Here is a 13,873-nt window from a genome sequence, read left to right as displayed (position 1 = left end):
CCGTCTTGGGTATGTCCTCAGGGTGCACCGGGATCTGGTGATATCCACGCAATAGGTCAACCTTGGAGAAAACCCTCACACCGTGCAGATTGGTCGTAAAGTCTTGAATGTGAGGGATGGGGTAACGGTCAGGAACGGTTGCCTCGGTGAGCCGTCGATAATTTCCGCAGGGATGCCAGCCACCGGAGGCTTTCGGGACCAGGTGGAGCGGCGAGGCCTACGGGCTGTCTGACGGCCAAATGATCCCCAGATTCAACAGGTGCAAAAACTCCTCCTTCGCTACCTGGAGCTTGTCAGGCAGGAGCCGGCGTGCCTTGGCATGAACCGGTGGGCCCTCGGTGGGGATGTGGTGGGACACCCCGTGGTGCGGCAAGGCAGCTGTGGCTTGAGGAGTGTCTGGACCTCATCCAGGATTCACTGAAACTCGTCTCTTGGTGTGCTGATCGTGGCCATCTGTGGTTGCTCCGAGTGGGAGGCGTAGAGGTGATCGGCCTGGAAGGTACAGGCATCCACCAGGTGCCTTCCTCGAATGCCTACCAGAAGCCCGTGTGCGAGGAGGAAGTCTGCACCCAGGATGGCAGTTGGGAGGGACAAGACGGTGAAGGCCTGGAGCGGACGCTGTGGCCTTGGTTATGCTCTCGGGAGCCCCTGCAGGGGCCGGGTGCTCTACTGCAGTGCTAGATGCGGGCTTGCCATGATTGTGCCTGTGCCTCGTGACCAGCTGGACCACTGAGCCCTCCGGGAATCATGCGAGCCATAGCTCTTGGGCCTTCTGGGTGACCTTGCTCGGGTCAGTGAAGCTCTCCAGGACTAGCAGCAGCCGGATGTCGCCGGGCACATGGTTGAGGAAGATGCATTCAAAGAGTGGGCAGTTGGTGTGCTCACCCATGAGCGTGAGCATCTCGTCCATCAGCTCCCTCAGGGACCTGTCCCCCAGGGCCAGTTCGTCTGCCTCGTGGTGAGCCGCCACAACTTAACCAATATATACTACTATGTTTGATTTTTTTTATTTGTAATGGAAATTATTATTTGTAGATATAACAATTAGAGGCCGGTATTGTAAGTATATTCTGTAAAAAGCCAGCAGATATTGTTGGCATTCTTTGAGTGTCTCCTAGCAACAGCCAGCTTCAAGGTTGTGGCTAACTTTCTGCATGTTTGAGATAAATAATCAGTTTTGAATTTTCCTTTGTTCTGTGAAGATTGAAAGAACAAAAATGGTCGAAATACTTTTATTGACCATTATAATCAATTTTAAACATTGTTTAATTGTTTTTATCATAGTTTTTAGTACTGTATAAGAAAGTGGTAGCAATGTAGTAACTGATAAGCTTTAATAAACTGTGAAAAACTCAACTGCAGTTTAATATGGACTTTTCTTTGAATGTGTCATAAACAACAACACTCTAGTCTAACCAAACAAATATGACGGAGGATAGTTGCAATATCCTAATATTTGGAACAGAGCAATGGTTTGAACATTAAAGAAGTCATGTTTAGTACTTTGTTGCCTATTTATTGCATGCAATGACTAATTGAAGTTTATGATTCATAGACATCACCAGGTGCTGAGTATCTTTGCAGGTGATGTACTGCCAGGCCTCTACTCCAGCCATACTCATCTTCTGCTTGTTTTGGAGGCTTATCCCCTTAAGTTTTCTGTTTAGCATAAGGAAGGTATGTTTACTTGGATTTAGATTGGGTGACTGATGTGGCCATTTAAAAGTTTTCCAGTTTTTAGCTTTGAAAAACTCCTTTGTTGCTTTAGCTGTAAATTTGGGATCATTGTCTTGTTGGAGGATGAAACGTTGTCCAATGAGTTTGGAGGCATTTACTCGAACTTCAGCAGATAAAATGTTTCTGTACACCTCAGAATTCATTTTGCTTCTGTTCATCAATGAACATAAGACTGCCAGAACCTGTGGCACCCATACATGCCTAGTCCATTGCATCCCACCACGTTTCACAGATGAAGTGAGATGTTTTGGATCTTGGGTAGCATCAATTACGCCTCCACACCTTGCTCTTGCCATCACTCTGATGCAAGTTAATCTTTGTCTCATCTTAAGATACTTTTCTAGAATTCTGTAGGCTCTTTTAAATACCTATTGGCAAACTGTAATCTGGCCATCCTGATTCTGTGGCTAACTAGTAGTTTGCATCTTGCAGTGTAGCCTCTGTATTTCTGTTCATGAAATCTTCTGTGGACTGTAGTCATTGACATATCCACACCTGCCTCCTGAAGAACATTTCTGATCTGTCGGACATACGTTTGGGGATTTTTCTTCATTATGATGAGAATTCTTCTGTCAACAGCAGTGGAGGTATTCCTTGGTCTAAATACACTCTTTCTTCTTAATGATGTTCCATACAGTTGATTTTGGTCATCCCTAAGATTTGGGTGATGTCTCTTATTGTTTTATTCTTGCTTTTCAGCCTCATAATTGTTTCTTTGACTTTCATTGGCACAACTCTGGTCCTCATGTTGAAAAATGGTAACTTCGACTCCAAAGGTGATCATAAGCTTAGAAGCAAGTCTAGCTCTCTTATACCTACACCAATGAAGCAATTAAACATTCCTGAGTACTCACAAACACCTGTGAAGCCAAATGTCCCAAACATTATTGTGCCCTAAAATGAGTGAACTATGTATAAAAATGCTGTAATTTCTACACGGTCAAATCAAAATTTCTACAAATAACCTTAAATAAAATCTGGTATGTGCACTTTAATCACATTTGAATTCACAATCTCAAGAAGAGTGTGGAACATAGGGGCAAATAAAGGAAAAAAGTGCCTGCCGCAAACATTACGGAGGGCACTGTAACTCGTGGGTTAGAGGATCCTGCAGGATTGCTAGACTTGATGAGCAAGATGGATTATACTATACAGCTTTTTTCTGTTTGCCAGTTTGTTATATAAATGCAAAGAATCAGATGCAAAAGTGTTATTTCCAGATGTTCTAAACTACAATAAATTATCCTGCATTTATGCAGTGATAGGTAATCGGGCTCAATCAGCAAAATATATAAATAAACAAACAGATAAATAAATAAATAGCCCAATGAATAAATAAATGCAGTTTTAAACTGATCCTACCAGAGCCAGGATATGAATTGCTTATACTGGAGCTCCTCTGGATCATCTTTCCCATGCTTCTGCTGCATCTCCAGCTCGGCCTGTCTCCCCTATAGACAAAGTCATCAATCAATAGCATCAGTCCACAATGAAACCATTAACAATCAGTGAGCACAAGACTGGAGGAAGTTGTATATTAGTTCACACAGTGAGAGGAACTGTGATTGCAGTAAATTTAAAATAAGACAACAATTTAAATGGGAACCATTGTGCAGCAATTTCCTAAAACCTTTTATTCTTAAGCAAGTGCCATCTCTCAGGAAGAAATGTAGGGGGGCCGATTTACTCAATAACGTGCACTAATGTTATTCCACAATTAGGAACACAAACGTTAACACACTCTGATACTGCTTCTCTGTAACTAACTCCATAAAAAAGCTTTAGCTCAGCTTGAAAACTTCCCAGTAGACCCATTTTTAAGCCTCAAAATTCACATTCTCCCCATCACCAACACACCTGCTTCTAACCCCTTAGTGTTTCATATCTATAAGTACTCCACTTCTCTTCCCATCTTTAGGAACCTTAAAAACCACAAGAAACTAGGCAATGTGCTTACAAAAAGTGGTTTCCAGAGAAACCCTCTGTAATTTGAAGTGGGGGACAGGTGGGGAGGGAGAATTAGATTTTTCATGCTCAATTTCTTCAGACCTTGTTTATTTTGGGGTTCCTACTGTCAATAAAGCTGCTCCAATCGGTTACTCTCTTGTTCCACTCGACATTTTGAATTATAAATGGAGAGCTCCTCTGGCAAAATACCAGGAACATGTTAGTGGAAGTTGCTGTCGTGCCTGGAAACTATTTTGGAGGTGAGTTGCCTGTTTTGGGATTATTTTGAATATTGAATAGCAGTACAACTGTTTTTCCCACAAGACCTGAACAAGCTCTCTTTCTTTCGATCATTGTCCAGAAAAGAATGAGCATTTTAAGGAGACGAGCAGAGAAATGTGTGGAGAAAATGAAAACATGACTTATTTATTAAACTCTGCTTTAACCTTTTTAAACAATTGCAAGTTAAATTGTACAAAGTGCTGTGCAAATGTGCATTTTGTGATTGGAAATTAATCAAATCTCTTAAAGCTGAATAAAATTGAGGGGAAAAACTGTGATACACATACCCAACCAGATGAAATGAAACGAATAAAAGAAAAAAAAAGGACAAATAAAGTAACCACAGAACATTCAGTCCAATTAATAGTTACTTAATTAAGTAATTGCTATAGCTTGCAGATGAATCTGACAATACATTTGCATGTACTAGTGGATTACTATGAGCAGCACCATGCAACGATTTGAAACCCTTCCTGTCACTCTAACTAGGGGTGTAATCTAAGTAAACAGGAGAGAAAATACTTCAGGAACTTTCAGAGAAATGCACAAATAAGCTTGGACACTTCAAAATGTGAGAAGTTCACTGCATTTCTCAAAAAAAATCCAAAAACTGGCAAAATGGCTCACAAATCAAGATTGCACTGATTCACATAAATACAGCAGATAACACACAAGATTTCTAAGCAATTTTTTGGTTATTGTTACTGCTGAAATTACAACAATGTACAGACACAAGCCATCTAATGCTATAATAAAACATTAACTGGCCATTTATATATTATGCAGTCAGATCACCGAATGCAATCATAAAAATCTGTGTTATTGATTTACATTGATAATGGAAACGCATTTCACCTCAAGGCAGAGTAACTTTCCATAGTCCATCCATTTGCCACTGTGCACTGCAACTAAATTCTCCGCAGTCACAACATATAATTTTAGTAATTTAATACTCCACAGTGGTAAAGAACCACCTGTCTTGTTTTTTTTTACACACAACTTTGTTATCTGAACTGTAAAAATAATGTGCTGTATCCATTTTAACTTTTAAGATATTACACAAAAGAGAAAACATCTGTGGAATGGATGTAATTATGTCCAGGCCAATTCTCTTTCAAGAACAGGGAAGGAGACACCATGCCAGATATCTAACTAAATTTGGTTGCAACACATATTCTGTGCCTAACTGAAGCAACATGCAGGAAGGATGTTTTGCCTGTGGTCACAATAATTTTACACAATGCACAACATTCTTGCCAGAAAAATGATCCAAGATTTGTTAACTAAAATATCAATGTTCAAAATAGGACCAAGACAAGTAAAATTATGAACAGAAAATAATGGAAACCCTCGCAGGTCAGATGGCATCTGTGCAAGGAGAAACAATGTTAATGGTTTTACTCCCAAGATCGTTCATCAGAATTGGGAAAGAAACAAAAAACAAGTTAGTTTTCCCTCTGTCCATGTATTGACTCTTTCTTGCATGTTCTGAGGTGTTTCAGCTTTGAACACCAAGTCTGTTTCCAGTTCCAAAGGTCTTGTGAGTACTTCCAATATTTTTAATTTTTAATTAAAATTCTAACATCTGCATTATTTTGGTTTTAAAACTTGAAGCAAGTTGATCTCAAAAACTTGTTACAACAATTGTAGAAACATCTGAGTGTGCGTCGTCTTAAAGATTACTGTTACTGGATACAATGCACTATTAACAACTGTTTTCAACTTATTAGTCCAATCTTGTTCATTCTTGCTAGGCTGCTGGGAGTTTGGGTAGCACTGTTAGGTAGACTCAAGGTTCATAAAAAAATGGAGAAGTCACATGATTCAGAGGACATAGGACATGGGATCCCGACCCTCTGGGGAAAACATTGAAAAAATAATATTTAAGTGAAGTAAAACAAAAACAGCATTGGACAAGGAAGTGCATCACTGTGCATGCCCAAATCAGCGGGCGTGTGCAGTTCATTTGAGGAGGTACTAGCTTTGATAAAAGATTTAACGAAATGGAATTTCTTGTAAGGAACAGAAGAGATGAAACCAGAAAGTGATAACGATGAAGATACAGAACAAGGAGAAGAAAAGGAAGAGAAACAAGAAGAAGATATACCGGTATCTCAAGAACAAGTTAAGTTCGGGGTTATACAAAAGGCTACAGGGGAGAGTAAATTTAAAGAAACTCCAATTGAGGGGTTGTAAGAGAAATGTTGCAATGAATGATGGAAACAAATGAAGAAATACTATATCTGAGGTCTGATGTAAAACATTTGAATATAAAGTTTATCAAGCTGATATAGAAAAGATGCAAGATGTGGGTAAAATAAATCTTAAGTTTAAAAAGGTTGAAAATGTTCAGGAGAGAATTGGAGAAATTGGAGAATCAAGTTATAGTGGGATCTGTTGAAAGGAAGAAATGTTTGGAAAAAATTGATAATGTGGAAAATTTTAGTAGAAGAAATAATATTAAAATTGTTGGATTGAAAGAGGGAGAAGAAAAACAAGATTTGATTCAATTTCTATAAAGATGGATACCTAAAGTTCTGGGGGGTGAATAAATTTGAAAGTCCTATTGAAATTGAAAGGGCACATAGAGCCCTTTGGGCATGACCACAACCAGATGAAAAGACTCGCTCTATAGGGGTTAAATATTTAAAATATCAAGATAAAGAAAAAATCTTAGCCTTGGCATCTGAAAGAGAAAGAACAAGAAAGAACCCACTTGAATACCATGGATCAAAGATTTTCTTCTCCCCAGATATTACTGACCAGAAGAAGGGAGTTCAATCCAGTTAAGAAAACCCTTTGGAGTAAAAGGTTATAAGTTTGTAATTCATTACCTAGCTATGTTGAAGATTTTATTTCCTGATGGCAACAAGAAATTCTTTTACAGATTGTAAACAAGTGGCAGAATTTGTGGAGACATTACCTATTAATGAACCAAGGGAATGAGATGTATTTATTTCATTGGTTGATGTAATTTAATTTACTTGATCTATTGTATACCTGGAAGGTTGCAGGGTCTGGGAGCTTCTGATCACATCCTTTTTTGTGGCAGATGCCGTATCCCGAACAATAGAGAGGGTGGCATTGTGTATATTAAACAATGCCAGTAAGGGTGGGGGGGGGGGTGGAATTCTTATTTACTTATTATCAATTATGTATTAATCAATGTTCTGGTTAAAATTACTATTATTTTTTCCTTTTATATCTGGATTTCAAGAGAAGTTGGGAGCATTTCAGAAGTAAGATTTGAATTATTGGAGGATAGTTTGGGCTGATGTAAAGGAATAGTATATTGATGGAAGAGGTAGTTTATTTATATTAAATTTAATTAATTGATTAGGAATACTGGGAAATGAAGAGATTAATATGAGACTACTTTGTAAAATGATGCCTGTATTTATAAGTCAAATGTTAATTTGGAGACTTTAATTTTTTATATATATATTTGACCCTCCTTAAGAAATATATATACTTATATATGACATTGTGCTGTGAAGAGTACTTCTGGGGAAATCCTCGCTTTCATTTTTTTTGCTACATCAATTCTAATATTTCTATTTCCTACTTTATTTTTTCTTTTGAGGGCCTTTAAGAGGAGGGGGTGGGGGGGGATCAAAAACAATGTAGTGTTTGATTAATACATATGATTAATATTTGGTGTATGCATTTACAACCTTGTAATTGACTGCATTGTGGATGAAAACTTTAAAATAAAATATTCAAAAATAAAGGTTCATAAAAAGCACAGTAAAAACACATTTAATATTGTACAAAGATTTTGATTGATTAAATCATGTTAGCATTTACTCATTGTTAAAGAGGCAAATGGATCTTTGCTTTTTCACAAGGTATCTCTAAAATTAGAGGACATTGATTGAATGTGTGAGGGTAAATATTTAAAATGAACCTCACCTGCCAATTCACAATAAAGAACGAGTTGCCAGTGGTGGAAGGCAGGACAATTGTTATGTTAAGAAAGCATATAGATAGGTTGATGGATAGAAAAGGTTTAGAGGGATATGGGCTGAATGCAGGCAAATGGGGTCACCGTGGACAAATTTGGCAGAAGGGGCTATTTCCATGCTGTAGAGCTCTTTGACAAGAATTCTAAATCTGAGCCCCCTCATCACTGAACAATGTGATCAGGAATATCTTCATTCTCTCTATCCTATCCAATAGTCAAGATTTTGTGCAGCTTCATTAAATCTCTCAATCTTCTTTGCTCTAAAGAGAGCAACCCCGTGCAAACAATTAGAGCCACAGTCTCAAAATTTCAAGTCCAATCAAGTCTTATAGAATACAGAACATCACAACACAATACAAGCCCTTTTGCCAACAATGTTGAGCTGACCTATATGAATGTTTCTAGCTCACATACATAACCCTCTATTTTTCTTGCATCCACGTGGCTGTCTAAGTCTTTTAAATGTCCTTATTGTACAAGCCTCCACACTACCCCTGACAATGATTTCCAGGCACCAGCTACTCTCTACGTAAAAAAAGACTGCTATGTTTGGATTGTGTTGGAACACGTGGCCTCCCAGTCAGGAACATTGTGGATTGTGGATGATCACGTGACCTCCCTGTCAAAAACTTAGTCTGAGGTCGCAGCACCTGCCAATCACGATTGGACTCCGGCCACCCAATAGTGCACACCTTACCGTTGGCTCATTTAAATGATTCAGCATTGTCATTGGCCCAATGCCCAGCTCAGAACAGTATAAACATCAATGCATGCCACATTTCTCTCTCTGCTCCTTGGTCCTGACTATGAACACTGCTCTAGCCAGGACACTTAACTGTTGACATCGCTGGAGGAGTCATTGGTAAGTTGTGCACTACACTTAGAGCAGGACGGTAGTATTGTTTGGTAGTATTTAGCACTGAGCCATCCCCTTCCTGGTACAGGGAAATGGGAGTGTGTGTTTAAGTCCTTGTCTTGTTAGAGTGTGTTAGTAACTGTATATTACTTAACATGGAGCCACACCCCAAGGTACAGGGATCAGGAGGGTCTGCTAAAGTCCCTATCTGTGAGTGTGCACACATGCTGGACAGTGTGGTAGGGTACGCAGCCACTGGTATCAAGGACCCTTACACCTGATGTGTCTGCTTACACTATTATAGTTTTTGACTTTTACCATGTAGAAGATAGCTGGCCAATGGTACTGAAGTCCAACCTGGGTCCGATGTGAATGTCTATATAACTAAGAATGTCTATATAACTAAGTAATTAACTATAATCTGACGCCTTCCCTGTTTGCTTCCTGTGTGTTCCATAAAGTTACCCTTGATTATAACACATGTCCAGACTCGTTTGTCTGTGAACCCTGATACCTTCCCCACCACAAAAACTTAGCACTGACATCTCCCCTAAATTTCCTCCCCTCATCATATACAGATGTCCTTGAGTATTTGCCACTAATGCTCAGGCTGTCCATCCTATCTATGCTTCTCATAATCTCTTAGACCTCCATTAAGACATCTTTCATCCTTCTTCACTCCAAAGAAAAAAGGCCTTGCTCTGTTAACCTTGCCTCATAAGACACATTTCCCAATCCAGGCAATATCCTGGTAAATCTCCTCTGCAGCCTCTCCAAAATTTCAGCATCCTTCCTGTAATGAGACAACCAGAATTGTACAACATATTACAAATGTGGTTGAACCTGAGATTTATGGAAGATTATGGAGAATATGGAGAACACTACCTTACGACTCTTGTCCTCAATATTCCAACTAATGAAGGCAGCATACTATAAGCCTTCTTAACTATTCTATCAACCTGTGCAGTAACCCTGAGAGATCAATGAAATTGGGCCCCAAGTTTCCTCAGTTCTTCCACCATATTAAGAACCCTGCCATTAACTACATTGACCTACCAAAATTCATCACTTTACACTTTTCTGGATTGAACTCCATCTACCACTTTTCCACCCAACTCTGCATCGTGTTGTAACCTATGTCAACCTTCTACACTATCTACAACACCTCTAAACTTTGTGTCATCGACAAACTTACTCACCCATCCTTCTACTTCTTTGTCCAGGTCATTTATAAATATCACAAAATAGATCCCTGCAGAACTCCACTTTACTACCCACCAGGCAGAATACATTCTATATACTACTACCCTGTGCTTTCTGCAGGCAAGCCAGAATAACACATATCTAAGCAAAGATCTGGACCCACTGCAATTCGCCTATTGCCATAATTGCTCCACAGCGGATACAATATCACTGGCTCTTTGCTCAGCTCTGGATCACCTCAAAAACAGCAATTCATACATATGGCTGATCTTCATTGACTACAGCTCAGCCTTCAACACCATTATTCCCTCAGTGCTGGTCAAGAAGCTACAAACTCTAGGCCTCTGTACCCCCCTCTGCAACTGGATCCTTGACTTTCACATCGGAAGATCACAGTCAGTACAAATTGGAAACAGCATCTCCTCCTCACTTATCAACACAAGCACACCCCAAGGATGCGTGTTGAGCCCACTACACTACTCATTATAGACACATGATTGTGTGGCCAGGCACAGTTCCAATGCTACTTACAATTTAGCCGATGACACCACGGATGTCAGCAGAATCATAAATGGCAATGAGGAAGCATACAGGAGTGAGGTAGATGAGCTTGTTGAATGATGTAATGACAACAACCTTGTGCTCAACTTTAGCAAAGCCAAGGGAATGATTGTGGACTTTAGAAGGAAGTCAGGGGAACACGACCCAGTCCTCATCAAGTCCTCAGTAATGGAGAGGATCAAGAACTTCAAATTTCTAGGTGTCAACATCTCTGAGGATCTGTCCTGGATCTTCCACGTTAATGCAATCACAAAGAAGGCTCACTAACGGCTATACTTTGTGAGGTATCTGAAGAGATTCAGTTTGGCACTGAAAACTCTCAAAAACTTCTACAGGTTTACCATGGAGAGCATTCTGGCTGGTTGCATCACTGCCCGGTATGGAGGCACCAACTCTCAGGACAAGATTAAACTCCAGAGGGTTGTCAACTTGGCCTGCGACATCACGGGCACCAGACTCCCCTCCACTGAGGACATCTACATGAGGTGATGTCCTAAAAAAGCAACTCCTATCCTCAAAGACCCTCATCACCCAGGCCATGCCCTCTTCACTCTACTACCATCAGGAAAAGGTATATGAGCTTAAAGACAAGCACTCAGCAGCACAAGGGCAGCTTCTTCCTCGCTGTCATCAGATTCCTGAATGATCAATGTACTAAAGACACTGCCTTACCTTTCGTGCACTATTATTTTAATTTTTTTATATATAGCAATGTTATATGATGGTTATAATATGAATGTTTGCTCTAAGATGCTGCTGCAAACCACCAAATTTCATGACCTATTCATGACAATAAATTCTGATTCTGAATTGTGAATCCACACAGCCAAGGTTCCATGAATTCCATGCCTCATAACTTTCTGAACGAGCCTCCCATGAGGGATATCTTGTTAAAATCCATATATACCATGTCTTTTCCCCTAACATCATCAATTTGGTTTGACACTGTCTTAAAAAACTCAATTGGGTTCATAAGGCCCAACTTGCCCTCACAAAGTTATATTAAGACTATACTTCTCCAATGCTTCCAACTCTTGTTCCTAAGAATCCTCTCCAATGGTTTGTCCATCACTGAGAAAAGACTCACTGGTCTATAATTCCCAGGATTTTCTCCTTTACCTTTTCATAACAAGAGAATTGTATTCTTCAATCCACTGGTACCTTCCCTGTGGCCAGGGAGGACAGAAAGTTCATTGCCAACACCCGAGCAATTTCTTTATTTGCTTCCTAAAGTAACATGGAAAAATCTCTTTCAGCCCTGGGGACTTATCATCTGAAGGCCATTGAGAAGATTCAATCCTAATGGTTTTGAGAAGATATCTATGAACAATAACTGATGATATAAACAGAAAATGCTGGAATGTCACAAAGAAAAACAAAGTCTGCATTTCAAGTTGAAGATTCTTCATCAAAACGGATGTTCATTTTCTTACCTGAACATTGTTATTGAATAATTAAAATACTTCTAACATCCAAAACATTGTTTTTGGTGCAGAATTACTGTCCACAATCATGAACGATAACTTTGGAAGAGGAAGGAAGCCATTGTTTTCTCAGTACCATATTTACCTGCATTACAGCCTGATAGGTTCTACCCATAAATCCTAGCCATGCCTGGGGCATCAGAATCGATTTATGCCATTCAGAAGGTTGAATAGGCACCTGTAAGTTAAACAGAGATTAAATTAAACAATGACTGTAATCAAATGGCAATTAAAGCAACCAAGATCCCAGAAATACTTGAAGTCATTGTATTTTATTATATTTTGGTAATGTGGAAAACATTCTTACAGTAATTTTAAGCATATGGCTTTAATTTTCATCAGTGGTGTTGATGGAATGCCCAGGGAACTGTTGATTTTGATTTCCCCCCCCACCCCCAAAGATGGAATCCTTTCTCATCACACCCTAACCACCAAAAATCAGCCATTCCTTTACTTCTGATCTGTTTTATTTGAGACAAGGGATACGTCACAACACACTGCTGATTGTAAAGATCGAAGTTCACATTTATCGTTAGAGTACATGACACCACATACAACCCTGAAATTCTTTTTCCTGTGGGCCAGGAAGAATTTCTAATTATTGGTAGTGCAAAAAAAAAACTATGCTCAACAAAAGATATGTATACAAAGAGAGAAATGTAATTGTGCAATACAGAAAATAAATATTCAACACTAAATAATGTGCAAAGTAAAGGTCCGTAAATGAGTCTTTGATTGGGGAGTCTGATGATGGAGGGGAAGCAACTGTTCCTGAACTTGGTGGGACCCATATCTCTTTCCTGATGCCGCTCTTTGATGGCAGTGTTAACCATATAACCATATAACCACTTACAGCACAGAACAGGCCAGTTTGGCCCTACTAGTCCATCCCGAAACAAATCCCCACCCTCCTAGACCCACTGACCAGCACCTGGTCCATACCCCTCCAGTCCTCTCCTCTCCATGTAACTATCCAGTCTATCCTTAAATGTAACCAATGATCCCGCCTCAACCACGTCTGTCAGAAGCTCATTCCACATCCCTACCACCCTTTGCGTAAATAAATTTCCCCTCATGTTCCCCTTATAATTTCCCCCTTCAATCTTAAACCATGCCCTCTAGTTTGAATCTCCCCCTTTCTTAATTGAAAAAGCCTATCCACATTTACTCTGTCTGTCCCTTTTAAAATCTTAAACACCTCTATCAAGTCCCCCCTCAATCTTCTATGCTCCAGAAAAAAAAGCCCCTTTTTTTCCTAACCTCCTGTGGGGAACTTTGTCAAAAGCTTTACTAAAGTCTAAATAGACAACATCCACAGCTTTCCCTTCATCAACCTTTTTTGTAACCCCCTCGAAAAACTCAATCAGGTTTGTCAAGCATGATCTACCCCTGACAAAACCATGCTGATTACTCCCTATCAATCCCTGTACCTCCAAATATTTGTAAATACCGTCCCTCAGAACACTTTCTATCAACTTACCCACCACAGTCGTCAGACTCACGGGCCTATAATTCCCAGGTTTACATTTGGACCCTTTCTTAAACAGCGGAACCACATTCGCCACCCTCCAATCCTTTGGCACTACCCCCTTGGCCAGTGACATCCTAAATATCTGTGTTAATGGCCCCACTATCTGTCCACAAGCCTCCCTGAGTGTCCTTGGGAATATTTTGTCCGGTCTCGGAGATTTATCCTCCTTTATCTTTTTCAACACAGCCATCACTACCTCCTCGGTTATCCTTATATGCTTCATGACCTCCCCACTATTTTTCTTTACTTCAACTGGTTCAATTTTTTTTCCCTAGTGAATACTGAGGCAAAGAAATCATTCAAAATTT

The 13,873-nt window shown here is 39.7% G+C and overlaps 1 protein-coding gene across 7 annotated transcripts in view; it reads right to left on the bottom strand.

Annotated features, from left to right (window-relative positions):
• focad (focadhesin) overlaps window positions 1-13,873 on the bottom strand; it is a 240,760-nt gene that overhangs the window by 106,921 nt on the left and 119,966 nt on the right. For all 7 annotated transcript variants that reach the window (XM_069926741.1, XM_069926735.1, XM_069926745.1 and 4 more), the window contains 2 exons: window positions 12,120-12,212; window positions 3,100-3,188 (listed from right to left, as the gene is read on the bottom strand). In XM_069926741.1, the coding sequence (XP_069782842.1) occupies window positions 3,100-3,188; window positions 12,120-12,212 (182 nt within the window). The remainder of the gene's footprint in view (window positions 1-3,099; window positions 3,189-12,119; window positions 12,213-13,873) is intronic.

Source organism: Narcine bancroftii, chromosome 1 (genome assembly GCF_036971445.1).
Source record: "Narcine bancroftii isolate sNarBan1 chromosome 1, sNarBan1.hap1, whole genome shotgun sequence".
NCBI lineage: Eukaryota > Metazoa > Chordata > Chondrichthyes > Torpediniformes > Narcinidae > Narcine > Narcine bancroftii.
This window is presented reverse-complemented; position numbering and strand designations above follow the sequence as displayed.